Below are 26432 nucleotides of genomic sequence, written 5' to 3' on the forward strand. Positions count from 1 at the left end.
CCTTCCCTGTATTATCCCGTACAAAACAATTAAACTTTTTACAATCATTGCTCCATTCTAATGAAAACAGCTTTGTGGGTTGGCCAAAAATCCCTACATTCAGTTAAACGTACCTGGTAAATCAAGAACCACATTCATTCAACCGTCTTATCTAAGCTATTCTAACGCCCGCCTAGAAATCTCTTAACGTTAGCTTTTACCCGCTTGTTGCCGAGCGCGTTGTCTGGTCACGTGCCTATCCTATCGTCAGAAGCGGCAGCAGCGCAGCTGCCCCTCATCATAACTGACTGCCCCGCTTTGGCTTTCGCTTTTACAACAGCGAGAAAGCAAACCATTCCAGCGGGGCGTGAAAAATAAAGTCATATCAGTTCTGAAGAACTCTTCCGTACGCCTTCGCCGCCGCCGTCAAGCGCCGTCCCGCACACTGAAGTTTGATATCAAACGGTGTGACGTCTCTGTAGGTACCTACTTGCACTAGCAGGTTGATGCTCGAGTTGTGCCCGAGTGAGCGAACGAGCGAGCGATAGCGAGCGAGCGCAAACTGCAGTGTACCTTTTCAATTAAAAGAAGGAAAATTGCGCCCGTCCCATACATGCGTGAGTGCGGTTTTTGTTGTGCCGCCAGCGATTCGCCTTCGCGGAAATGCCGCAATATCAAGGCAAATGGGGAGCCGTCTTTGTGTACCCACTCGTATACGGCTGGCTGTTGTTGGGGTTGAGGAGATCCGAATGGACTGAAAATTCTACACCGCGTTATGTTAATGGTAACCGTTCAGGACGGGGGGGGGGGGCAGGCGTCGGGAGCTATATCACCCAAAATGACAATGGAATATAAAGGCTTCTGAAGGATTCTTTCGCAGAAATACCAGTAATACTCATTATTTATTTCAGTACCTGGGGCCCTCTTTTACCATGTGAGGCCGTTCGTGACTCTCATCGCGCGCGCGGTGCAGCAATAAAGTAGATTGGCAATCTTTGACAGCGCGTAATGCTTGGTGGATTTTTATACTCCCCTTGGATGGGAAGCTATAAAGAATGTTTGACGACTGGAGCACAAACGCCGCACAGGGAAATGCTCGGATGCAAATGGCTTGCAATCGGGTTTGTGGTTTTAATGAATGGAAAATTTATTCTGATGATTGCTTTCTTTTTTATGATCCTTTATGGACATCCTGAATATAATTGAAAGTCCGTTTTCAACATGCACACTTCACCGCTTTATTGATTTATTGCATAGAGAGAAAAGCAAAATTTTATTGCATTGGTTAGTTTTGAGCAGCATTCGTGTGAATAATGCAAAATCAGAAGGTTTGATTTGCTCTTGCAAGAGAATAAAATCAGAACACGGTTTCTACCATTTGAACTGTATTGCGCAACCATCGTGTAATTTGCCTTTGCAAAACGTGCCAACAATCATAATTTGAAGTAAATTTTCAATATTTCGATTTCGAACTTTATCGTAGTGGGAAAATTAACGATTAGTTTCTTCGCAAGCAAATTTTCTAATAATTGTAAACGATCCTTCTGGTTGTCGATCGTCATGACATTGAGAACTAGAGGCTACAGGCTTATTGCTATGACTTCACAGTTCATACATTTCTGAGCTACGAGACAACAAGAACTTTGTAAGTTTCATTTTATTCTCAAACGAAGGACTAGGGTAGACGCACCAGTAGTAGTGGCAGTACCAGTAGTGGTGGAAACTTGTATTATTCCATTATTTTTGCAGATTTTGGTACAAGTTTGATAAGTATCGAACTATCAGTAACAGTGTTATTTGATAAGTATCAAACTTGTACCAAAATCTGCAAATATAATGGAATTATTCGAGTTTCCACCACTACTGGTACTACCACCACTAATGGTGCGTCTACCCTACCGACTAATTTCATGATTTTTATTTATTTCAATCTTAGGCAGCAATAGTATTCCACACAGTAGTGTTCAATTCCGCCAATTGCAGAATTTTTTGCAGAATGATTTTATTTTGCGGCGTCCAGTAAAATAAACTAATCAGTTAATGGCAGGTGCTGCACGGAGAACAAAACTAAAATCAATGTAACAATGTATCTTACGCAGGATGTTACGTTAAAAAATACCTGAAGCGCGTCGGTCTCTCTTCTGTAAGGTGTACACTCTACGGCCGTTGACTAACACCAGGAATATTACCGTCTTAGTTTCAGTACAGATCACTAACATATCAAGGAAAACCAATGATATCGATGTCGTCGTTCGCGAAGCCAATGAACATGTGAGACAGAGATTTCATACTGATGGTACCACTCTTCTGCTCGTCTCCACTTGGCATAGGATCATCCAATAGTAGAATCCCAATGCAATGGCATGCCAAACAAAAGATTTGTTAAATGCTGCTTTAAGCTATCTAACATCACACACGCATTCGATGTCTCACCTGCTAGTCTCACGTTTGATGTGAACAAATCAGCCTCATCAGTTTTATTGGAAAACCACCTTCAAGCCACCATAACTGATTTCAGTTAACTGAATCGTATGCTGCTTTGAAGTCTATGGACAGTGGGTGGGTCTGCAACTTGAATGCAGAATTATGAAGAACACCTCACCACTAGCGCATTCCTAAAACGTCCTAATGATTGAAATGCAAAGCAGGCGTCTGCTGTTAAAAATCATCAACAAACTCAACATTTTAAAAACTAGGTTCTTCATTATTTAATCACGTATCAGATGTCCCCTTATTGTTATTAGACCTCCCTAGTAAAAAGGATTGAACCACCCTGGTGAAGTATTACATCTTCTTCTTCTTCTTCTTCAGCGTAGAGCCAGTGTGGCTCGTGCTGTTTCAAGCACTCGTCTCCATTTAACTCGGTCTTGGACCACTCGTCGCCGATTTCCTAGTCGTTTCAAAAGTCGCAAATCGTGCACGTTGGACCCCCCTGTTCCTGATGCCGGTAGGGTTGTTGAAGAGGACTATTTTCGTCGCACTGTCGTCCGGCATCCTTACGACGAGTCTGGCCCACCGTAGCCTGATAACTTTCGCAAGATGTACGATGGGAATCTCCCCAAGTAGTGTCTGTAGCTCGTGATTTATACGCTTCCGCCACTGTCCGCTCTGCCACTGTCCACTCTACCAAATATCGTTCGCAGCACTTTCCGCTCGAACACGTCAAGGGCGCGTATGTCCTCCGTGAGCAGCGCCACGGCTTCTAGTCCATAAAGAACTACCGGTCTAATAATGGTTTTGTACATTGTTAGCTTCGTGCGGCGGCGTATGCTTCCTGATCGTAGTGTTTTACGAAGGGCAAAGTAGGCCCAATTTCCCGCTTGGATGCGCCGCTGGATCTCGTTACTAGTGTTGTTCTCTGCGGTCACCAGTGATCCCACGAACTCCTCTATCACTTCTAGTTCGTCGCCGTCAACGGTTACCGTCCGTGGGAGACGCACGTTTGTTTCCTTTGAGCCTCTTCTTTTCATGTATTTGGTCTTCGACGCATTTATTTTTAGCCCAATTCTCCTAGACACCGCTTTCAGTCTGGGGTAGATTCCCTCCGCCGTCGCAAAGTTCCTGGCTATGATATCGAAGTCATCTGTAAAGCCTAGAAGTTGGCTCCCTCAAGAGCGACGTTGAACAGCATGCATCACCTTGTCTCAACCCACGCCACATCTCGAAGGGACTCGAGAGTGCCCCAGAGATGTGTACGAAACACATCACTCGATCCAATGTAGCTCTGATTAGTCGAGTCAGTTTGTCCGGAAAACCGTGTTCGTGCATTATCTGCCATAGCTTGTCACGATCGACTGTATCGTATGCTGCTTTGAAATCAATAAAAATGTGATGCGTGGGCATGTTGTACTCCCGACATTATGCAAGATCTGTCGGATAGTAAAAATATGGTCCGTTGATGTGCGAGCCCCATGAAACCCGCCTGATAATTCCCTACGAAACCTTGTGCTATCGGTGACAACCGGCGTAACAGGATCTAGAAGAGTACCTTGTAGGCGGCGTTTACCAGCATAATACCGCGATAGTTGCAGCAGTCTAGCCGATCACCCTTTTTGTAGATGGGACAAACCACTCCTTCTGTCCATTTCTTCGATAGCTATTCATCCTCCCAAATCCTCGAAATAACCCAGTGTAGAGCCTTTCCTAGCGTTTCTCCGCCATGTTTATAAAGCTCTGCCGGTAGGCGGTTCTTCCTAGCGGCTTCATTGGTCTTCAGCAGCCCAATTTCTCGGGTGACTTCTTGGAGATCAGGTGATAGGACTTACTATCTTCCATGGGCGCTCCTAAGTTAATTTGTGTTCCGCCTCCTTCTGCGACTTCCTCATTGAGGTGTTCATCGAAGAACTGCTTCCATCTGAAGTATTGCGTATAAAGCATAGTATACAGTTCCAAGCGAAGTGAAAATCAAAGCAAGTGAAAAGGCATGTCTTTTCGCTCGCGGGAAATAAAGACTGTGGATCTCTTCATAGTTTCATGAGCTTTCGGTTTACAGTTCATGCGAAGTGAATTAAAGGGTTTACAGTTCGAGCAAAGTGAAAATAAATTTAAAGCCAATGCGGTATTTACAAGTGGGGCAATGGTGCTGCAGTAATTAAGTGTAGCGCGAAACATTACCAATACGTTTTTGGAACCGAAAAACCAGTAATAAAGGTTAGGCGTGACGTCCAATTCTACAAAAAATCCGCATTGCTCGTTGCGGTATGATTTTGGGATCATGAATATTTTTTGCCAATATTAATAAATATTTTCGTTTTTCACACCTCTACACACTCATTGGCTTGAAATGTCAAGTTTTCGCTAGCTGCAGCCTTGTTCACGAGCGTAGGCGCGCGCGAAAGAAAAGTACCCAAGTGAAAAAGATGTCATCCACGATCTTAAATTTCGGTGGATCACGTTTGTTTACAATTACGAGTGAAGTGAAATGCAGCTTTTGCGCTAGTGAAAAAGTTGAACGTTTTGTATGGGATTTTCACTTCGCTCGGAACTCTATACAGGGCTTAAGAACCTATAATGCATTGGAACAAGTTTTTTTTGGGAAAAGCCGAAAAGGTGCAGATAGTTTCAGTAGCCTCTTCAGCAAAGATCCCTGTGAACAATGTTTTCTGGGTGTACCCCATATATATGGACGTTAGGCATAATGGACATTAGGTATAATCGACGATAGGCATAATGGACGATAGGGAATGGACGTGCGAAAGGCATTATGTATGGTAGGCACGTTTGGAATGCTCTTTTCGCATCAATTTTCCTCTTTTGTACTCTTATGCATCTGAACTAAGTAGGATTTGAATAAGTTGTGCATGAAGCATTTGTAAAAGAGCGCTCTTTTTGCTACCACCGAGATAGAAACGCCTTATAGCGCCTCAAATACACAAGATATAGAAATGCTTCCTTCGACAATCTTGCAGAGAATAATTAATTCTTCGAATGCCCAATACACTACTTTTTCAAATTCTGTTCAGTTGAGGTGTAGTAATCAAAAGAGCGAAATCGGTGTGGAAAAAGCGTCCCAAGCCTGTTGGTCGGTATTACGGACGTTAGGCAATCTACCGTTAGCTTGCAAACAGTCTAATCGACTCAGTTTAAAAATGCATCACAGGCAGAGCCGGCGTTTCTCTTAAGCGAAACTTCAAGGGGACGCCATTTCGCCTACATTAAAAACACTGTAGCAATAAATAAATAAGTTCCTTCTCCTTTAGCAACATAAAGCCGGGATGGCAAGTGGTGTATCTAGAGGAACTCTCCACTGTATTGGGCTATTTGCCGCCAATTCGTTGAGCATCTCGACACTAGCTAATAGGCTTCAACCTGGTCGAGCTATCTAGAAGGTTGATTCTCTCTATTCCTAAAGACCCTGTTGATGAATTTATGTTTGGTCAACGCTCTCGCCTGTGTATGAGCGCCACGAACCAAGCAGGCAAAAGAGTATGTTGAGTTTGTCGCTCGACCTGAATGACCCGCAAACATTTTATTCGTTTCCAACCCAACATATGCGTACGTGTCTAGCCCAATTTCTCGTTTGACTGCTTGGAGATCAGGTGCTAGGACTTACTATCTTCCATGGGCGCTCCTAGGTTAATTTGTGTTCCGCCTCCTTCTGCGACTTCCTCATTGAGGTGTTCATCGAAGAACTGCTTCCATCTGAAGTACTGCGTCTAAGAACCTATAATGCATTGGAACAAGTTTTTTTTTTGGGAAAACCCGAAAAGCTGCAGATAGTTTCAGTAGCCTCTTCGGCAAAGATCCCTGTGAACCATGTTTTCTGAGTGTACCCATATATAAGGACGTTAGGCATAATGGACATTAGGCATAATCGATGATAGGCAGAATGGACGATAGGGAATGGACGTGCGAAAGGCATTATGTATGTATGTATGTATGCAGGCAGATTTGGAATACTCGTTTCGCATCGATTTTCCTCTTTTGTACTCTTATGTACCTGAACCAAACAGGATTTGAAAAAATTGTATATGGAGCATTTGTAAAAGAGCGCTCTTTTTGCTATCACCGAGATAGCAACCTTATAGCGCCACAAATACAGAAGATATAGAAATGCTTCCTTCGACAAACTTGCAGAGAATAACTGATTCTCCGAATGCCCAATACACCAATTTTTCAAATTCTGTTTGGTTGAGGTGTAGTAATCAAAAAAGCGAAATCGGAGTGAAAAAAGCGTCCCAAGCCTAATGGTCGGTATTACGGATGTTAGGCAATCTGCCGTAAGCTTGCAAACGTACTATGCGTACTTGTATGGGGCCCTTAAGGCCGATGAAGATCTAGGAGAGAACAGATTCATGCACGGTCATTCGGTATTCTTGGGACGTGAAGGACCCATCGTACTCTCCCAACTTTCGACAAGTGTACTTTGAGAATCATTCCAAGTAGTGCCTGCAGTACATGGTTCATACGCCATTCTTCGCTTTTTGTTTGCGCTCCATCTCCTCCTACTGAAAATCTAATCGCAACAAAATACAACAATCAAAACACTCAGATAAACGTGGTGGGAAAGTGGGTGGCATTGATTTAGAAATTTTTCGGGAGAGATTCTCGAATCTCTTCAGAATCCGCAATCGTCTTCGATGAAGTATCAAGGTATAGGACGAAGTTTCCTTAAGTAACAGGAAATATGAACCGAACTTTTTCGTTTCTGAAGCTTCATTAGTCTAATAATGGGTTTCAAGAAACCGACAATTATTCAAAAGAAATGACGGTGGACTGTAACCAGTGTTGCAAAGCCCGCACTTGTGCGGGCTAATTTTCTCTCAAACGCGTACTCGTTCTAATGAACACGCCGTCATAAGCATTCCTTTCGAGCTTCCGCTCTTGTTTATTCATACACTGCAACGACTTTTGCGAGTTTGTATTTAGCTAACAACCACGGTCGTCGCTCTCGTACGTCATTGCAGCCTGAGCAACTGATACCGATCACTCGCGAGGACTCGCACTCCCACCCGCGTGTAGAATCGAGAGCGTAAGATGAAGAAGAAAACACAAAGTAATGCAAAATCTGTATCCCAGTGTGCCACTGGCCCTCACGGGCGGCGGGCTACTCACGAGTTGTTTGACTCGGTAGTGATTATGCATAAAGACGCTACGAGACTGTGCGTTTGCGAGTGTGTAAGTAGTAAAATATCTACACACAGCAACGCCGGCTGTTTTTTGCTTGTTCTGGGGGCGCCATTTTGAGAATTTGCATGGAGCGACAAATTGGCTAGCGCCGGCCCTGATTAAAGGGTAAGTCAGATTACATGCGAATAGCCGTATCACGAATGGTCGAAATTCAACTGGACGAAATAACAAGTGATGTAGTAGATCTAATGGCCGAGTCAAAATAGCCGAGAGACGAATGGTTGAATCACATATGGTCGAAGCACACTTTACTGAAACACAAAAGGCCCTACTTGGCTCAATCTCGCCGAAAACTCTTTTAATGCAATTTCGAGCCTTCTTCAATTGCCAGAATTTTTTCAGGCCAACAGCATACACAAGTCTGCATCCAGCCTCCTAACAGGAAGGTGACGCCTTAAGGAAACAGCAAGAAAAGTCGCAACTGCAGTGATGTTCGTAAACTGTGAAGAAATACAGGAACAAAGCTTAATACTGAATACACGAATCCAGTTCATCTAATTAGTTATTCTCCACATCAGACACGTCCTCCCTTTCAAAAATATTGACAGGCAATCGAAACACCCGCGAGTCTCCACTGATTGTATTTACTTACTTTACCAGCCGAGAGCTGGGACGGCCGCATCAAGAATTTCTCTCTATTGTACTCAGTGCTGGGCTAAAGGGTGTCCACTAGAGTGTCCCAAAATAACACTATGTCAGAAAACCCGGGGGCTCACCCCTCAAATGATAGCTTAGGGTGTCACAACAAAACTTTTATATGACGTCAACATTGGTTGACGCGATTTAGGGGTCGCACATTTGAGTTTTATGAAAAAATGGAGTAGATTCAAAAAAATATTTCTAGAGATGTTAAAGTAGGTGAAACAAGGTACTTAACTATTTTTTTCACAATCATTGAGATCTGATACATCCATAAAAAAGTTAAGGTGGCATGTCTGGAGTCATATTTGGTTACAAAAATTTATTGAATTCGGCAAAAATTTAAAATTTTCGAAATTTCATAGTACTATTTTGGGACACTCTAGTGTCCACGTTAAAATTGCAACACACAATTATTTTTCAAAATTCGAGTTTTTATCCGATTGCCATTAAAGTTTCAGGGCATCAAATGAAATAATTAAACTTAGTTTTAGCGTCTTTATGTTATTAAATTTCGCCTCCGTATCCGAATCCCCGCACCCCAACCTATGAAATTTTGCATAACCTCATAACCGACATGGTTTGCATATTCAGCCATGTGTTCTTCATTTCATTTCATCAACTGTTTTGACAGCTTTAGGATGTTCCAGAAGATTCTGCTTCATAATATCCCAGTATTTCTCGAATGGCCGCAGCACCGGTATATTTGAGAGGTTACGATCTTTAGGCATGAAATCGACATTACTTGCCTTATGCCCCTCCAGCACGACATTTGCCTAATGGCATGAAGCCAAATTCTACCAGGAGATCGTAGGATAGTTGTGAGTCTTCAGGAGAGGAAGAAGTCGCTTTTGGAGACACTCTTTCAAATACACCGGTCCATTTATGGTACCTGAGGTCACGGAAGGAATACACCTTCCAAATAAACAAATTAATTGCCAAATCAAGAATTTCTCAAATACTCAAATACAAACATACCGCAATGTTTGTTCGATTTAATCGACGTTTTTCGGCGAAATAAGTATGAAGATTTTTAAATACCAGTTAGTCCGGACGTTTCGAGCTACTGCTGATCTTCGCTCATCATCTGCGGACACTATAACACTATATTAGGCGCATTTTCAAAAACAAATTACAAATTATTAACTTACACTTACACGAAAAAGTGCTTGAAACTTCCGGACTCACTGGTATTTAAAAATCTTTATACTTATTTCGCCGAAAAATGTCGATTAAATCGAACAAACATTGCGGTGGCGGCGATTATCTGTAATCAACACACCTAATTTTATGAATGTGTCTAGTAGCATTTTTTCTCAGCTTTCCAATGGTGGTCTGAAAATGAAAATCGATTGGGGGCTTATGGTGAAAATGGCGATTTTTTGATAAAATCCAATATGGCGACCAAATCCAAGATGGCCGCCAAAATTTTTTTTTGTTCCATTTGAAAGCCCTGTTCTTCTTCTTTACAGAGCCGGGCCATTTGTTAGTTGTTTCATGGCAAATACATGAATTATCACATGATATAGGTCTCAGGTTTCATAGGATCTCAAGGTTTGCTCAAAATTCAACTGTTTTTGAAACTGTTAGGCCCCTTGGTGAACGAAGGGCCCACTATTTGGAGGTAGCAAAAGTGTAATTCTTATTTTTTAACCATTTCAAACCAATTAAGCGCAAAAGTTCCAATATTTGAAGACCTCGTGTCAGTAGTGGCCCCGTTTCAACGAGAATTACTCGTCATATATTTTTAGAAAATTTGTGTTGAAATTTGGAAAGGATCTGTGGAAAACCACGTAATTAAAATTGAACACTTTAGATATTATGGGCATACTAGTCGCTTCCAAAAATCTCCTGTGTGTTGAGTTAGTGACGGTTCTACAGCTTTCTTAGTTTACATCGGAATGTGCGTTAAATCTCCGTTCCAGATAAAAATCTTTTGCCACCAAGCATTAACGTTTAATGAAGAATTTTAACTGCTTTACGTGAATCGGATATAAAATAGATTGCTAAGATAAACGGATATTAAAAGTGCAAGTCTGCTAACTAATCTCTATCGAGAATATTAAATTTTCCCTGCCCGCCTAGGCACCTACCTTTTTCCTTTGAACGCCAGCAGATACTTCTTGTTGGCCGGAAAATTGTTGCTCGCCACCAGGCCGGTGTTGCCACCGCGCAGCGGGAACTGCTTGTGGAACAGCGGTATACTGACGTCGAAGTTCGGCCGCAACGACTGCACGCTCATGCTGGCCTTGGCCAGTATTGCCTGGCCCGGATCGAACCCCAGACTGACCTCGACGTAGTCTGGCCACGTGCCAGAGTACAGATTGAAGATGATATGATTGCGGCCGTTATTCCAGTGCGGCAACCGCTGCAGCCGAGACGGAACGTTCCGCACGTAGTCTTCACTCAGCGAGTCACGGTCCAGGGTGTCGATGCCGAGCACGAAGAGGCACGCCTTTTCCGGATCGGGCGTAAAGTATCGGCTCTCCTGGATGGCGGAGATGATTTTCTGATAGTTCGGACTGACCGGCGGGGGAGCACCCAGCGAGTTCAGCGGTTCCGGTGGATACACGTAGACTAGAAAACTTTGATCGGAACATCGTGAGAAATCGAAACACGTTTCCATTCTACAAGTTCGCGCAGGAGATTGAGGTAAATCGCCGATGTATTTGGATTCGAGGGCCGGATACGCGTACAGATCGTCGTCCAGTGCGGGCCGACCAACACGTACCGGGCTGGTATTCGGATGCTCTAAGGCATCGGAAAACTGATAGTGCATTTGCTGATATGGCGGGAGTTTGGAAGGGTTTTTCCGCACACTGATGGCGAACAATTTCTGCAGCCATTTGAGCCGGTACCCGCCAAAGTAGCAATACGCCAGGAATGCACAGCAGATTATCACTAGGATGTAGCGCTTTTTTGCCTGCATTGTGAGCTGGAATGGACCGAAGGGCGGGCGAACTTTCCTCAGCAGTGCTTTATTAATTCGCAAACACGGCTTGATGGTGTGCCGAAACTTTATTCGTTTCACACTGAATTATGCATGATCCCCTTTCTGGCACTGTCCGGCCCGATGCCTGCGGAGAACGGTTCACTTCGCCAGTTGTACAGAAATTAACACCGTAGTACGTACTGCAAGCCGGAAAAACGGACACAGATTAATAGATGTTACACACTACACACAATTAATTTTTCACTTTTTCTGCTTTCCACACATAATAAATTTTGGTTGGATTCAACATACATTTGCTTTTAGCTATTCGGTCGTGTTGAATCGTAGAATTTCACACACTCTGCTGAATCATTTCGACGCTAGAAGTTAGAACTGGAAACACGATGCCCCCCGAATTTCACATTATTCATGCAACAATTTTCTCCCTATACGTAAATAATTCAACGCCACTCCGAAACACATCACGCTCCGGTTTTCGGTATTTTTGTTTAGTATATGCTAGTATTGATTTTTAATGCTACTCGATTTGCTGCTGCTGCTACCTCTCTGGGAGGCAGACCTCATTTCTAGTTTTGTTTACACACGTCTCGGGTGCCCGCGGCAGCAGCGGTCCCACCGCAGGTTAGGGATTCTAGCATCCAAATTGGTTAAAACAACATTTAGCCGATTTCCGTTCCGGACCAGAGCTGCTGGCAACAGATAAAAAAATATACACAACAAACGAGAAACACACATAAAAACACGTCTACTGCACTTCACGGGACGAGACACAACAAATCGCTTCACTTCACATTTTGACGTTTGTTTTGTTTACATTCTGCACACCAGCGACTGACATCCAGTGGGTGGGCTGCCTGCTAACTAGTACGATTCTTCAAAAACGTGAATTTTCAGCTTCCTTCCGAAAAAATCCAACAATCCGCCTCCCTTGTTTCACTGGGAGCAGCTCCATTACTATCTCCGCCGTCTGATGTGTCACTTTATGGAGTAGCCCAGCACGTCATGTTTGATTGAATGTTTCTCGGCATCTGGTTTCTTCTTCGGCAAAGCAATTGACTTCATAATCCCGCACAACACGCACTTATTTCAAGCATAGCGGTACAAAAAGCAAGTTCCGGAACTATTTTCCATGGCCACCAGACATAGAAAAACACGGTCCATCTACTAGATCAGGTAAAAACAATAGTGCAGAACTATCCCGCAGCCCGAGTTACCGCACGGATGTGACGAGAAAGACGAACCGATTGAGACTAACTTCGAATGTATTACACTCCCAGTCTCCTTGTAGAACGGTTTTAACACACAAACACACACACAGCAGTCAGTACCAACCAATTGTCAAAACCTGCGTCCTTCCTGCGTAACCAACCATCAGCCAGCCAGCCAGCCACTCAGCCAGCCAGCCTGCCTGCCAGTACACGGCATGTGCAGTGCATATGCCGAGCTCACCGTCGAGTCCCGTTCAGTTCAGTCACAGTAGTCAGTAATGTGTCATCTTCCTACGCACACTAACCTGTTTCTTCTCTTGGTCTCTCTTTTGCTCACGCCTTCGCTTCGCCCCGACGACGAAGGCGATGAAAGCATGTCTCCGCTTTGCGATGTTTTTTCTGCCTACCATGCGCTCTGCTCTTGCTCTCTGCTGTTGATTTTGTTTTGGTGCTATTTCCTATGAGTCAACGGGGAAGAGCAAGCGAGAGGGTCCGTAGTTTTGACACATCTGTCCGAAGACAGATTTGCCAACTTTACGGCGGAGTGACAGTGTCATTTTTGACGTCAGTTCTCGAACAGTAAACAAAACTCTTTATTTGTTTGCGTTATTGATTTTTGTTAGTGATAATCGCTTTCCTCAAAACCCCGGGAATACAACGAGTTCGGTTTGGGAATGAAATAATCTGATTTTTATCGTTTTAGGAAAGGCGCTAATGGTAGGAGTATTGGCTGTGATAGAATAATGTGATACCGCTAGGCAAGTAGCTTGACGATCAATGTGAAATCAACAACTATTACTATACGCGTTGAACTGATCTCACTATCAATGGGACATTTGAGCGAAATGAGAGATTATCAGGACAAGTTAAAGGCTAAATATGTTTGGTATAGCAGGGGAGACCAGTGTACTGGAAAGGAAAAATGAAAACTCGAAGCCGGAAATAAAAAAAAAATAGGGATGATCTAGATGCACTAATCAACCCTTATAGCAAATTTTTTTTCCGAGAGAAAGCGTTGTAACAATAACTCAATAATTCAGTTCTTTGCGATTGACCTTGATATTGAACTTTGTCAATTGAAAAAAATGACCATTAGAATAAATTTATACTTCGATCATGTTGATTAGTTCAACCAAAATCATTCCGATGACGGGGACAATTTGCTCCGTATACAGCAGAATGAAACTTAAGAGGGATGAATAACTTGCAAAAGCCTGACAATTTTCAGGATGAAATGGAAAGTTTACTGTTAATGCGGGTCGAATTTCCTAACAAAGAGTAACAAAGTAACAAAATTCCCCCGTCCCAACCTGTTGAAGATTCTTTACGACGTTTAAACCTGTACCAATTTAATATCTGTGCTTAGGAAGTACACCACAGTGTAAGACCACCCCTCTGCCGTGAACCAATTGCATCGCTGGAAGATTTAACCTAGTGCAATTTGATGTTCTGAAAGTAAACAATTTTTTTAAGTATAAAACTACCCATTTTCTTCAACCGACTTTATCTTTAAACAATGAGTCTAGTCCAATTTGATGTCCTGAAAGTGAAACGTCATAGGAAAGTGAGCGTTTATCCTTTCCTTTTGCCAGATTGAATCCATATACTGCAAGAATTTGATCGGAACTGTTGTCACGGAAATAGAGCTGAAGGTTTATTTGGGCATGTGACATGACGCAGTCATTGTCAAAGCGAAGAAAAAAAGAATTTGAGGATTTTATTTGAAATTTGACTTAAAATTTTATTTGTAATTTTAAAATTAAATTAGAATTGAATGTGATATTGAACCTAACATTGGAATTAAATTAGGGTTAAAATTGAACATACATTTGAACTAGAAATTGTACTTAATATTGGACAATAAATTAGACTTGAAGTTGGGTTAATAATTGGGGATTAACGAACGATATTATTCGTAACTATTTGAGAGAAAGGGAGTAATTTGTAGCATTCAAACAGATGCCAAGAGCTCTCTAAGATCTATAAATATTGGAGTTCCACGAGGTAGCAATATTGGGCCACTTCTATTTCTTATATACTTACATAATGATATAGGAAACATACCACTTTATGTAATTTCTGAATTATTTGCTGATCCAAATCATGGTGTCTCATCTATCGTGTTATCCATAAACAGTGATTTACAGGTGCTTAAGATACGCTTTAATGCAAATTTGCTTTCATTTTCCGCTCACCAAAGAAAAAATACCTTCTGACAGCAACCCGTCGTTTGAGCAACAAGAAATTGAAGCGGTATCAAATTTTGAATACTTAGGCTTGGTATTGGACTCCGCGCTCTCCTGTCCTGGGATGATCATGTAGAACATGTCCAAAGGAAAGACTCATCCCTATGCGGCTTAATGTATCGTGTTAGTAAATTTTGACCTAGAAATACCCTCTTAACCGTCTATCATAGCTGTATTCGTTCTTATCTGCAATATCTAATTCTTGGCTGGACACATTTTTGCAAATCTAAACTGAGAAAAACTATAAACACTCTTCCCTACAACTGGGCACAAATACAGCGCAAGGCATTTTTTCTCTACGTAGCCCATGGAAATGGCAAACTAGTTTGTTCCTATTCGGTACGATCAAAACCAAATTATTCATCATAACCTCCTTGTTTGGTCCAGAGCTTCTTCAATTATGGGTCAAATTCGGATCTCGTTTTAAGTTCCATCAATTGTGATAGCTTTTTCAAGTGGGACTGAAGTAAAACTGAACTTTGGTCGCTTACTATTCTGCGTCCTCACGTACAGGCAAGGGTCCAAGGCGGCAGGCTTGAACCCCATCTTTTTGAATGTCAATTCTCAGGTTCCGGGCCCGTGCCGATTATTTCATCCCATAGATGCCGCGTTTCAACTGACAAACCTTATCGTCATCCGTATGAAGTTCATGTGGTGGCCGCATGTACAACTCCTCTTCTAGCTCGGTGTACAAGTATGCGATTTTTATATCCATGTGTTGTACCAGCTTGTTGTCCTAACCGGCAATGGTCAGGGTAGTTCGAAGCGTAGATTGACGAGCAACGAGAGCGAAAACCTCGCCGTAGTCCGTACCGTATTTTAGCGTAAAACCTTGTGGCATCAACCTGGCCTTGTATCGCACCATCTGGCCGTTTTCATCCTGCTTCTTGAAGGTCTTACAGTCTTCCTGCCACGCTGTAGAGATCAGTAGTTCCCGCGTTTGGTTGCCCTGCCCACGTTTGGTTGTGGTAGGCTCATCGTGGTCGTGTTCAACAAACTTGACATCCTTGCTGATGTAGACTTTCCAGGTAGTTTTGTCCAGGAAACGATACGCCTTGTGATCCGGGGAATATCCCACGAACGTCAGCTTCCGTGATGTAGGACTTAACTTCTTCCCCAGCTGCTTCGGGATGTGTACCCAGGCGCTTGTACCAAAACTCGGAGATGGCCGACGTCAGGTTTGTGGGCATTCCACAGTTCGTATGGTGTAACTGGAACGGATTTTGATGGTGATATATTTTGAAAATATACAGCCATGTTCAATGCTACCACCCAATAGCACTGGTCCAGTCCGGAATCGAATAGAGGACATCGACTCATCTCGACCAGATACCGGTTTCGTCACTTTGCTACCCAGTTTTGTTGCGGATGGGTTTTGGCCGCCACGAAATATTCTTGAATTTTGGTCGCTGCTTCTCTCTCAATCATCCTGCATTACCTTGAATAATCGTCGTTAATTGTTATTGAGTACCGAAATCCGGTTACTAATGATACTTCCACTGCACCGCATCAGGTTCGCATACACCAAGTCCAATGAAGCTTTGGTGCCCGATTTCGAATCCTTGGAAAAGGCTGTCTTTTACCTTTGCAGGAACACTCGCAGGTTGCCTTCACTACGCACTCGTGAATCTCCAATCCGGTAACTACATCATCCCTCTTCATTCGGGATATCATGTTCATGTCCCGGCGGCCGGATTTCTGGTGCAACCCATGTTTGCAGTCCTTCTTGTGGCTCCCATCGCACAGTAGTCCAAATGGGCGAAAAGTTGAACTTTTTTCCTAGTGTCTTTTGTTTTCATCTTACGATTTATGGTCTTCAGCACTTTTGTTCGTGTGAGTATTCCCCTTAATCTAAAACTGTCAAAAGTTAGTTATCGCTTACTATAATGAAAATAAAAAAAAAACTTCCGAACACAAGAAAATATAGACATAGTTTCTTCGGAAAAGTTGTAAATATTGTAAAAACAAGCAACTTTGCTGAAGAAATAAAATTTCTATCTTTATAGAGTGCTGAACTATAGGGCATATTCTTTAAAACTTCTTTAAAAAATGGTTTTTCATACTTAGCTTTTCTTAGTTGCAATTTACAAGAATACAATGTTCTAGGCAATTATCGAAACTCTCAAAATACACGTTTTTGCAAAAGACCGCAACTCTCTTGAACTTTTCCTTGCTGAGTTATCGCATATTCAAGTAGCTTCACAAGCCCGTGAGGTAAAATGGGGCAAGCGAATTTATAAAATCAGCGCTTCATATTAAAGCCTAAGTCGAGTACTATAAACTAGTATGGGTTCCGCTTGTCCCTAACAACCCAAATGAGAGTACGGCAAGCATACGTTTTATGTGTTTCGCGTTCGCTGAAGGCTCGATACACGTCCATTTTTTTGTGTTCGTTGATACACACATGATTTCTTCGGCAAAGTTATAGAAAATATAAAGGCAAACAATTTTGCTAAAGAAATGACATTCCTATCTCTATCGAATGCAAATCTATAGAGCATTTTCTTTGGAAATTATTTAAAAATAAGTTTTTCATATTTAGCGTATGTTGGTTGCATTTTACAAGAGTATATGGTTCTAGGCGATTATTAAAAGGCTCAAAACACGTGTTTTTGCAGAAGGTTGCAAATTTCTAGGACCTTTCCTTACAAAGTTATCGCTTATGTAAGCTTACTTTTTCCTTAACTTCAAGAGCCTAAAGCGATAACTTTGTAAAGAAAGGTCTTAGAGATTTGCAATCTTCTGCAAAAACGTGTATTTTGAGTCCTTCAATAATCACCTAGAACCATGTACTCCTGTAAAATGCAATCAACATAAGCTAAGTATGGAAAACTAATTTCTAAAGAATTTCCAAAGAAAATGCTCAATAGCTCTGCACTAGATAGAAATAGAAATGTCATTTTTTAGCAAAGTTGTTTGTGTCTATCTACGAACCCAAAAAAACATGGACGTATATCGAGCCTTCAGCGAACGCGAGACCCATGAAACGAATGCTTGCCATACTCTTATTTGGGTGGTTGGGGACAAGCGGAACCCATACTGGTTTATAGTACTCGACTTAAGCTTTAAGATGAAGCACTGATTTCATAAATCCACTTGCCCCATTTTATCTCATAGGCTCGTGAAGCAACTAAAATTTAAAGTTTGAATATATGATACCTTAGAAAGTAAAAGTCCCAGAGATTTGCGGACTTCTGCAAAAACGTGTGTTTTGACAGCTTCGATAATTGGCTAGAACATTGTACTCTTGTAAAATGCAACTAACAAAAGCTAAGAATGTAAAACTAATTTTTAAAGAAATTTCAAAGAATATGCCCTATAGTTCAGTACTCGATAAAGATAGAAATTTCATTTCTTCAGCAAAGTTGCTTGTTTTTACAATATTTACAACTTTTTCGAAGAAACTATGTCTATATTTCCTTGTGTTCGGAAAGCAATAACTATCTTTTGACGGTTTTAGATTAAGGGGTGTTCATTATTCATACGAACAAAAGTACTGAAGACCATAAATGATAAAATGAAAACAAAAGACACTAGGAAAAAAGTTTCACTTTTCGCCCTTTTGGACCACTGTGCATCGTCCAGCAGACTGTCCAAGTAGCACACTTTTCGCATTTATGGTTGCAGAAACTTATTTATGACTGAAATTAGTCGTAAATCGGTTACCACAACTGGTTTGTAACAACCGTGCTAGTGGGTGACTTCCTTTGGTTGCTTCAAGTAGCAGAGGCCTTATTTTAATGCTGCTGTGGCTGCCGTTTGGTTGCCACTCACCACTCCGTGGAGCTCCGTGAAAAATTCTCGGCTTGTAACGGTGTGACTACTCGCTCCTGAGTCCACTATCAACGACTTGTCCGCACCTCGATCCTCGTATGTGTGCCGATACCGGTTGGCTAGAATCGCAAACGAAGCGGAATTGTAATTTACGTCTTTGTTGGACGATGATGGCTTATCCGGATTTTCGGGCTTCGGTTTCTTCTCGGGAAATCGGCGCCAGTCCCTCTGCATGCACGCCCACTATCTTGCAGTAGTATCGGGCCAGCGATTTCGTCGAATCCGTTCCGGAGCCCTGCCTTTTAGCAACTTCGTCCAGCAGTTTTCACTTGACAAGTTCCAGAGTTAGGTCCTCATCCGATCGGGTTTCCCGAGCGTTGCTAATTGGGATTAGCACACAACGCCATCTGTCTATAAGGAACTTCCGGAACGTCTAAAATCCTAAATAACCGAGTACTTTTCAAAAACTAGTCTGAAGCAGAACTTCAAATCCTGCATCAGCTAGCTTTGGATATGATTTGGCACCAACTAGAAACAACTATATAAATCAATTCACTAGAATCATTAACTAGTAGTATTCTAGGTCCTCAGATTTATGCAAACTCTTTAGTGTGGGTTCGTGTTGGTTTGGTGGGCCTCGTTAAAAACAAGTAAATCAGCATAAATTTTTGCTTAGAACAAGTGCTACATACGACAACTTTCGGAGCAAAACCAGCTTTCTGTAAAAATTATCAGATTTATTCACAATAAATATTGTCTTCACTCTGAACAGACAAAGTGTATTGCTTAGCTTTACGCTCGTTAAGTCGCGGTTTTATGTTTGATTTTAGCTATTGTTTTTGTAATACCTCATCGTAAAAAATACGGCACTCGCTGCTACTTAGAAAATGTTCTGCAATAAAAACGCAACTAACATAATAAGTTCAGCTGCACTTAAACTCAAATAACCTAATAGCTATGTTTCGTTATAACTTTATGTATAAAAAAACCGTGAGAAGTAACAGTGCGGGTGCCTAATCTATATGGTCCATCGGCAACTGCTCGTGGGTGATAGTTAATAGTTAACTCTTTTGCCTTAAGTACTACTAGTCTAAACATCGTTCCGTTTAGGCTAATAACAAATTCGTCACGAATTCCATTCACGTGCACTTTACAAATAGACAGACCTGTTCTAAGTATTTGTTTAAAATATGTCCAGTTGCATAATATTAGCTAGTTAATTAGAAATAATTAACACATGTATAACATGCCCGTTGGTTTGTTCTACGTTTGTTAAATCTTAATCCCCCTTAGCAAAAAGGCACGTTTCTTATCGACAAACTGGCGTCGACGCTACCGGTTCCGCGTAAAACTGAGATTTTTTCCATTCTAAATCAAACTCTTTGGCACTTTAACGCCACCACATCAGTAAATCAGTGGTGGTGACCTCCTCGGAGGGAACGCCCTAAACCGCCGACGCGGTACCCTGAGCATACAGAACCGCATCGTGCACCGTCGGAAAGATGTGGAAACCACCGGCGCCAATCGACTCGGCATGCAGGAGCGTCTCGTAGACACAATCCGCCGGACAGGCAATCAACATGGCGACTCCTACCGTGTTCATCTCTTTCTTGATATCGTTGAACACCTTACAGGCTGCGGTATCAATGTGTGGAACACTGGACAGATCAACAATCACCGTTTTAATAATCTGCAAGCCAGCACCCTCGCCAGCTGCCTCGTACCGTGATGCACGCGCAACCAACTTTTGACTGACTCCAACCTCTTTGGTAAGAGCTTTCTTGAAGGTCGCTCGACTCGCGAAATTAATCGGTCCAGAGTACTTAAAGATCTTGATATGCGGTATCTCCTCGGCTCGCTGATGACTGGCGATGTCCACATAAATTCCCGTATCTGGAACCGTTCCGAGCAGACTGTAGTACGATTTCCAACCCTTAATGTACAGTGCCACAAGCGAAAATACGACTCCTATCAGCAGACCAATATCGATATCGATTATCGTCACACTCAGGAACGTCACCAACCACACAAACAGTTCCAAGCTTCCTTCCCGTTGGAACTTTCGGATGTGCTTCACCTGCCACAGCATACCCTTCAGCGCGACGAAGATAATCGACGCTAGGACACAACGCGGAAGCGTTTCGAAGTACGGTCCAATCACCAAAAGGACCACCAAGATAAGCATCGAAGAAACCACAGCCGTAATTTGGGTTTTTCCACCGGTTTGATGCTGAATAAGCGAACGTGATAACGAACAAGCGGTCGGTACGCAGGAGAAAAACGATCCAACGATATTCGTGGTACCCATGGCGATCAACTCCTGATTAGCTCGAATTTCGTAACCTTCCTTCTGGGCAAAAATCAGTCCCATAGACATTACAATCGAGTAGCTAACTATGGTTATGGCAATAGCATCTACGGCAACCAGTTTCAGCAGTGAAACAGGAGGCATTTCCGGTTCAGGAAGACTGAAAAAATCGAAAAGTTAAGTTTTGCGCTATTTTTTTCAAACAAGCATTCACTCTTACCCAATGGGAATTTCTCCCACCAATTTCACGGCAAAATCCGGCCCCAGCCGGATAAAGTACGAAGCCAGCGTACCACCGACGACGGCCATCAGTTCGGCGGGAATTGGAAATTGGCATTTCTTCGAGGACCACGGTTTCAGATACTCGTTCATAAAGATCATAAAAAGTATAACGATCACTGAGGTATACACGGTGGGGAGATTACTGTTCGGAAGTTCACTGGCAAGATCGCGTAGAGCTAGGATATTCTTGAAGGACCCCTTGTAGCGGGGGATCGTAACTCCCAACAGATCCTTCATTTGGCTTACAAGAACGTGGACGGCAGCTGCCGTGGTGAAACCACTAACCAACGGCTCGCTTAGCAAGGCCGACAAAGTTCCCAGTCGCATAAGACTCATGAGTAACTGCAAGTAATTGGTTAAAATTAGAAAGGTTCGACGAACAAACCGAATTCATCAACTTACATGATAGCATCCGACAACGAACGAAAGTGCGGTGACAACCTGAATCGGTGTGTATTGAGGCTCGGAAGGGTCTAACGGTGGCAGGTCGATAGTAGTTCCATTAATCTGTAACCAAAGTGAATGATCATTAAAATTTTACCAACAAAATTCAACCAGGCGCTTAACCCCAAAACTTACCATTTCCGTTGGGGTAACGGTGGCATAGCTGGCCACCACCTTGGCCGTCATCAAACTAACGACGGCAAATGCGCCCATCGAGATGTGCCGCGACGTACCGAGCACCGCATAGACCAGACAGTGGAAAAAGGCCATGTACAGGCCGACGTTCGCCTGCACTCCGGCCAGCAAACCGTAGGCCATCCCCTGCGGGATCTGCATGACCGCCACCGTTATGCCGGCGGTGATGTCCCCCATTAGGTCGCGCTTGATCGAGTACTGCGGCAGCCATCGCAGAATGGGAATGAAGTTGAGCAGTGTGTTCAGGCAGCGGAACTCCCGGGCCGAGTTGACCATCGACTCGATGGCTGTGGGAAAAAAGAGAAATCGGAAGTTGGTTAATTTTGTTCGGTGAACTTTAAGCTGTATAATACGATAGTATTTACAATAGGAAATTGTAAATTAAGTAAATTAAGAAAATTAAGTAAATAGCCAGAATCATAGGAAGCACGCTTGTTATAGTCGTATAGTTCATTGCCTCTTTCCAAGCCAGGATATCCGCGAGTTGAACCATCTTGTAATTCGATATTCTATAAATAAATCCATTACAAATATTTATTTTTTCGATTGATGACTTTCGGTCTTACATTGATGTCTTTATTGGTTTGTGATCCAATATGACATAATATGGTACCAGCGACAAACTCGACTAGGCTGTTGTTGGTGACAGTAACATCTAATAACATAAAATTGTTGTAATTATCGTCATGCACCGTCAGTAGTTATTATCGAGAAGGATAGAGGTCAAGTTTCAGATCAGAGTCAGCTGTGTCTCTTACGTCTATATTCTGTTATTTTAAGAAACCAAGAGTGAGCACTAGGTATTGAATTATTTTTCCTTAGAATTTGAAAGTTGTGAGAAAACATGCAAAACATTTAATCTAAATGGTGATAAAGCTTGCTTCGTTTAGAATTGGAACAAACTTTTGCTCATATTATGGCGCTCTTGGTGGACGGATTTGGAAGTTCTTGGCGCCTACGTGTCGGAAATACTGTTAGCTCACCTATGTATTTTTAACATTCCGCAAAACGACTGTATTTTGTAAGCAAACAACATAGAAGCCGAGAGAAGGGAAAAAATTGTGCACAGTTATTTTAAAAATCCATTCTGGTCTGCATCTAGGCTAGCTAAACAGCTGAAATTGCCTAGAAATACCGTATGGTGCATTTTAAAACGGTATAAGGAAACATTGACGACGATTCGGCAACCTCAAGCTAATCATCGGAGTGGAACTGTCAACCGGAAACCGCGTGGTAAGATTTTAAAGACCGTCAATCCCAGGAATCCCAATCTGTCGGACCGTGATTTGGTCAGAATATTCGGTGCTGCCCATAGTACCGTGAGGAGAATTCGACTCCGGGAAGAAATCAAGTCATATCAAGCCAGCAAACAGCCAAACCGAACCATAAAACAGAATAGTGTGGCCAAAATCCGTGCTCGAAAGCTATACGACCGGGTGCTAACCGGGTGACTTCGGGCAAATGCCAGGTCAAAAATTTTACTTGGCAACGGCTCGAGGTGATGTTCCAAGCAAATTTAAATTTGCTTTTGCCAACAAATTTGCACGAAAATTTATGATTTGACAGGGCATTTGCAGCTGTGGCACAAAAACGAATGTTTTCGTTACAAATAAGACAATGACTTCGGAACTGTACCAAAAGGAGTGTCTCCAAAAACGATCGAATGCCGTTCATTCGATCCCTCCACCATCCCGTGATGTTTTGGCCAGATTTGGCAAGCTGTCATTACAGCAAAATCGTTCAAGAATGGTATGCAGAGAAAGGGGTCCAGTTTGTTCCGAAAGACCTCGACCCACCCAATTGTCTCCAGTTTCGCCCTATTGAGAAATACTGGGCAATCATGAAGAGGAGACTCAAGGCAAAGGAAAAAGTTGTCAAAGACATCAATCAGATGAAGACGTGGTGGAATAAGATAGCTAAAACGATGGACGAAGAAAGTGTGCGCCGCCTAATGAGCCATATTACAGAAAAAGTTTGAGAATTCCTTCGAAATTTTGACGAATAATACTATCCGTATTTTTTCTAAAAAGTATGACGAAAATGCTACAAAAAAAAACTGTGTAAAAAAATCTTGGATTCAATAATAAATAACTGAAATACACGCAATTGTTTTTGTTCCAATACTATCTGAAGCAACAAGCAAGCTTTAACATTAAAAAAAAAGGGGAAAAGACAGGGTGACGACGGAAAGACGCCAGTGACAAAAAAGATTACAAATAGCCGTCAAAAAACGAAGAACAGACAACAAAATTGTGATGTAGAAAACAAAGACCAGGAAAATATGACAAAACTAAATCTAAGAGATGACAAAAAGACGACAAAGAGAAGAAAAGACAACAGAGAAATGACAAAAAGGCAGCGAAACGGCGTCGAAATGATAACAATAAGATGACGAAAATAACTAAGGAACTACAAAAGGACAGCATATTGTAGACGACAAAAGCAAGGCTAAAAGATAACGAAGTGATGGTAAGCAGGCAAAATGACGATGAGAGAAGACCTAAATACGATAAAAAAACACCTAAGAAGTAACAAAAAAATGCCAAAAAATAAAAATGACAAAAACAGGTAATAAAAGAAAAAAGAGGGTTGGCGAGACAATAAAAAGACGGCAAAACAGCGACAAGAAAACCCAAAAAATGCTACAAAGATCAAAAAGATGTAACAAAACAGACGAAAAATTCAACATAAAAGACGGAAAACCCAAACGATGAATAACGGTAAAACAAAGACGAAAGGCGTAATGATCAAGAACGAATGTCGAAAATTAGTGACCTTGAATAATTTAGGCCTGGTAAATGGCTGGATAACGCGGAATATAGACCCCATAGTGGTCGTTGGCCTCTTATCCAGCAACTCCGATCCCGACCTCCTCGTGATACCAGGCGGAATACGAGCAACCTTAGCGGAGATCGGGTAACCAACCCCGGTGGAAACTAAGGTCGTATACCAACAGGGAAGGAGGCACAGTGTGTCTCGGCACTGTAAGATGGCAACCCCATCACGAGACTCGGTAGCGTAGGCCTTGGTACGGCTACCTACCTAAATCCTAAAAGCTAAAAAGAGTTAAGAAAATCTTACTTGGAACATTCGGCATGGACTAAGGTGACGAAATAAAGACACGGAATGGAAATTTAGTACCTGGAACTGCAGATTACTAAATTTCGTTGGTGGCGACATGGTGCTGCTCGATCAGTTATAACCCTGAAAGTTTGGCATCGTGGCACTGCAGGAGATCTGTCGCAAACGCGAGAAGGTGCAGAGGATCCGTGGCGGCAAAGCCCAATTTTTCCAGAGCAGTGGAGCGACCAACGAGCTGGAAACGGGCTTCCTAGTGTTGGGCAAAATGCACGATCGCGTAATGAACTGGAAAGCGATCAATGAAAGGATGTGCGTGTTGAAGATAAAAGGCCGTTTCTTCAACTACACCATCATAAACGTGCATTGTCCACACGAAGGTAGACCCGACGTTCGCGGGACGTTCAACGGAAGCGTTCTATGCACAGCATAGAACGACAGCTGCTGACGACGGGACATCAAGAACGTCATCGGGGATATGAACGCCCAGGTCGGCAGGGAAGCGATGTATAGACCGGTGATTGGGACCCATAGCTCGCACACCGACACGAATGATAACGGCCAGCAATGCATCAACTTTGCGGCTTCCCGAGGCCTGGTGGTCAGAAGCACTTTCTTTCCCCACAAAGATATCCACAAAGCCACCTGGAGATCACCTGACCAACGAACTTCGAACCAAATCGACCATATTCTCATCGAGGGCCGGGTTTTCTCCAACATCACCAACGTACGCTTCCTACAGGGTGCGGATATCGACTAGGAACGGTACCTAATAGTAATACACGTGCGCTCAAAACTATCGACGGTTTATACCTCGCGACAAACACAGTTTATACCTCGGTTACACATTCGGCAGCTAAACAACCCGCCAGTTGCCGAAAACTACGCACGCGTTCTGAATGAAGCTCTGCCTTCCTCTGTGGAGCTAGATGCTTCGACCCTCGAAAACGGATGGAGTATGATACGCTCGGCCGTCAATGAAGCCGCAACCGCGGTGCTAGGTGTGGGAACCTCGAGTGCACGAAATGATTGGTTTAACGGGGAATGCCAAGAAGCGATAGCGAGGAAAAAAAGAGCTTTGGAAAACTATCTGAGCATATCCACGAGAGAAAATTTGGCCAAGTATCGACGAGCGAGGAATGAGTTGACCACTTTCCTGAGAAGGAAAAAGCGCCAGAAGGAGGACAGAGATCGTGAGGAGCTTGAACAACTATTCCAGGCAAATGATACCCGCAAGTTTTACGAGAAGGTGAACCAAACTCGCAAGGCCCACACACCAAATCCTGACATGTGTAAGGACGAGGGAGGGGATATTATCACAAACGAGCGTGAGGTGGTCGACAGGTGGAAGCAGTTCTTCGATGATCACCTCAACGGCGATATAGCAGCAGGAGACGCAATGGAAGTTAACCTCGGAGTACCTACAAACGGCAACAGCGTGCCGGCTCCCGATCTCGAAGAGATCCGACGAGAAATCGGTCTGCTGAAGAATAATAGAGCCGCCGGGAAGGAGCGACTCCCGGCAGAACTCTTCAAAAATGGTCAAGAACCGCTAGTAACGGCACTTCACTGGCTGATTTCAAGGATTTGGGAAGAAGAGAAACTACCGGAGGCGTGAATGGAAGACGTAGTCTGTCCCATCTACAAAAAGGGCGACCGGCTCGACTGCTATAACTACCGCGGCATTACGCTGGTCA

The 26432-nt window shown here is 42.9% G+C and overlaps 2 protein-coding genes across 3 annotated transcripts in view; both read right to left on the minus strand.

Annotated features, from left to right (window-relative positions):
* LOC128737694 (exostosin-1) overlaps window positions 1-12383 on the minus strand; it is a 355143-nt gene extending 342760 nt beyond the window's left edge. The window contains exon 1 of the mRNA XM_053832389.1: window positions 10341-12383. Coding sequence (XP_053688364.1) covers window positions 10341-11176 — 836 coding nt within the window. The 5' untranslated portion in view covers window positions 11177-12383. The remainder of the gene's footprint in view (window positions 1-10340) is intronic.
* A 6806-nt stretch (window positions 12384-19189) lies between these two features.
* The window catches only part of LOC128734090 (solute carrier family 26 member 6), a 35317-nt gene continuing 28074 nt past the window's right edge, over window positions 19190-26432 (minus strand). For both annotated transcript variants that reach the window (XM_053828104.1, XM_053828103.1), the window contains exons 4-7: window positions 21598-21944; window positions 21421-21525; window positions 20957-21360; window positions 19190-20896 (exon numbers count right to left, since the gene is read on the minus strand). In XM_053828104.1, coding sequence (XP_053684079.1) covers window positions 19873-20896; window positions 20957-21360; window positions 21421-21525; window positions 21598-21944 — 1880 coding nt within the window. In that variant the 3' untranslated portion in view covers window positions 19190-19872. The remainder of the gene's footprint in view (window positions 20897-20956; window positions 21361-21420; window positions 21526-21597; window positions 21945-26432) is intronic.

The sequence above is a fragment of the Sabethes cyaneus genome, chromosome 2, assembly GCF_943734655.1.
Source record: "Sabethes cyaneus chromosome 2, idSabCyanKW18_F2, whole genome shotgun sequence".
Lineage (NCBI taxonomy): Eukaryota > Metazoa > Arthropoda > Insecta > Diptera > Culicidae > Sabethes > Sabethes cyaneus.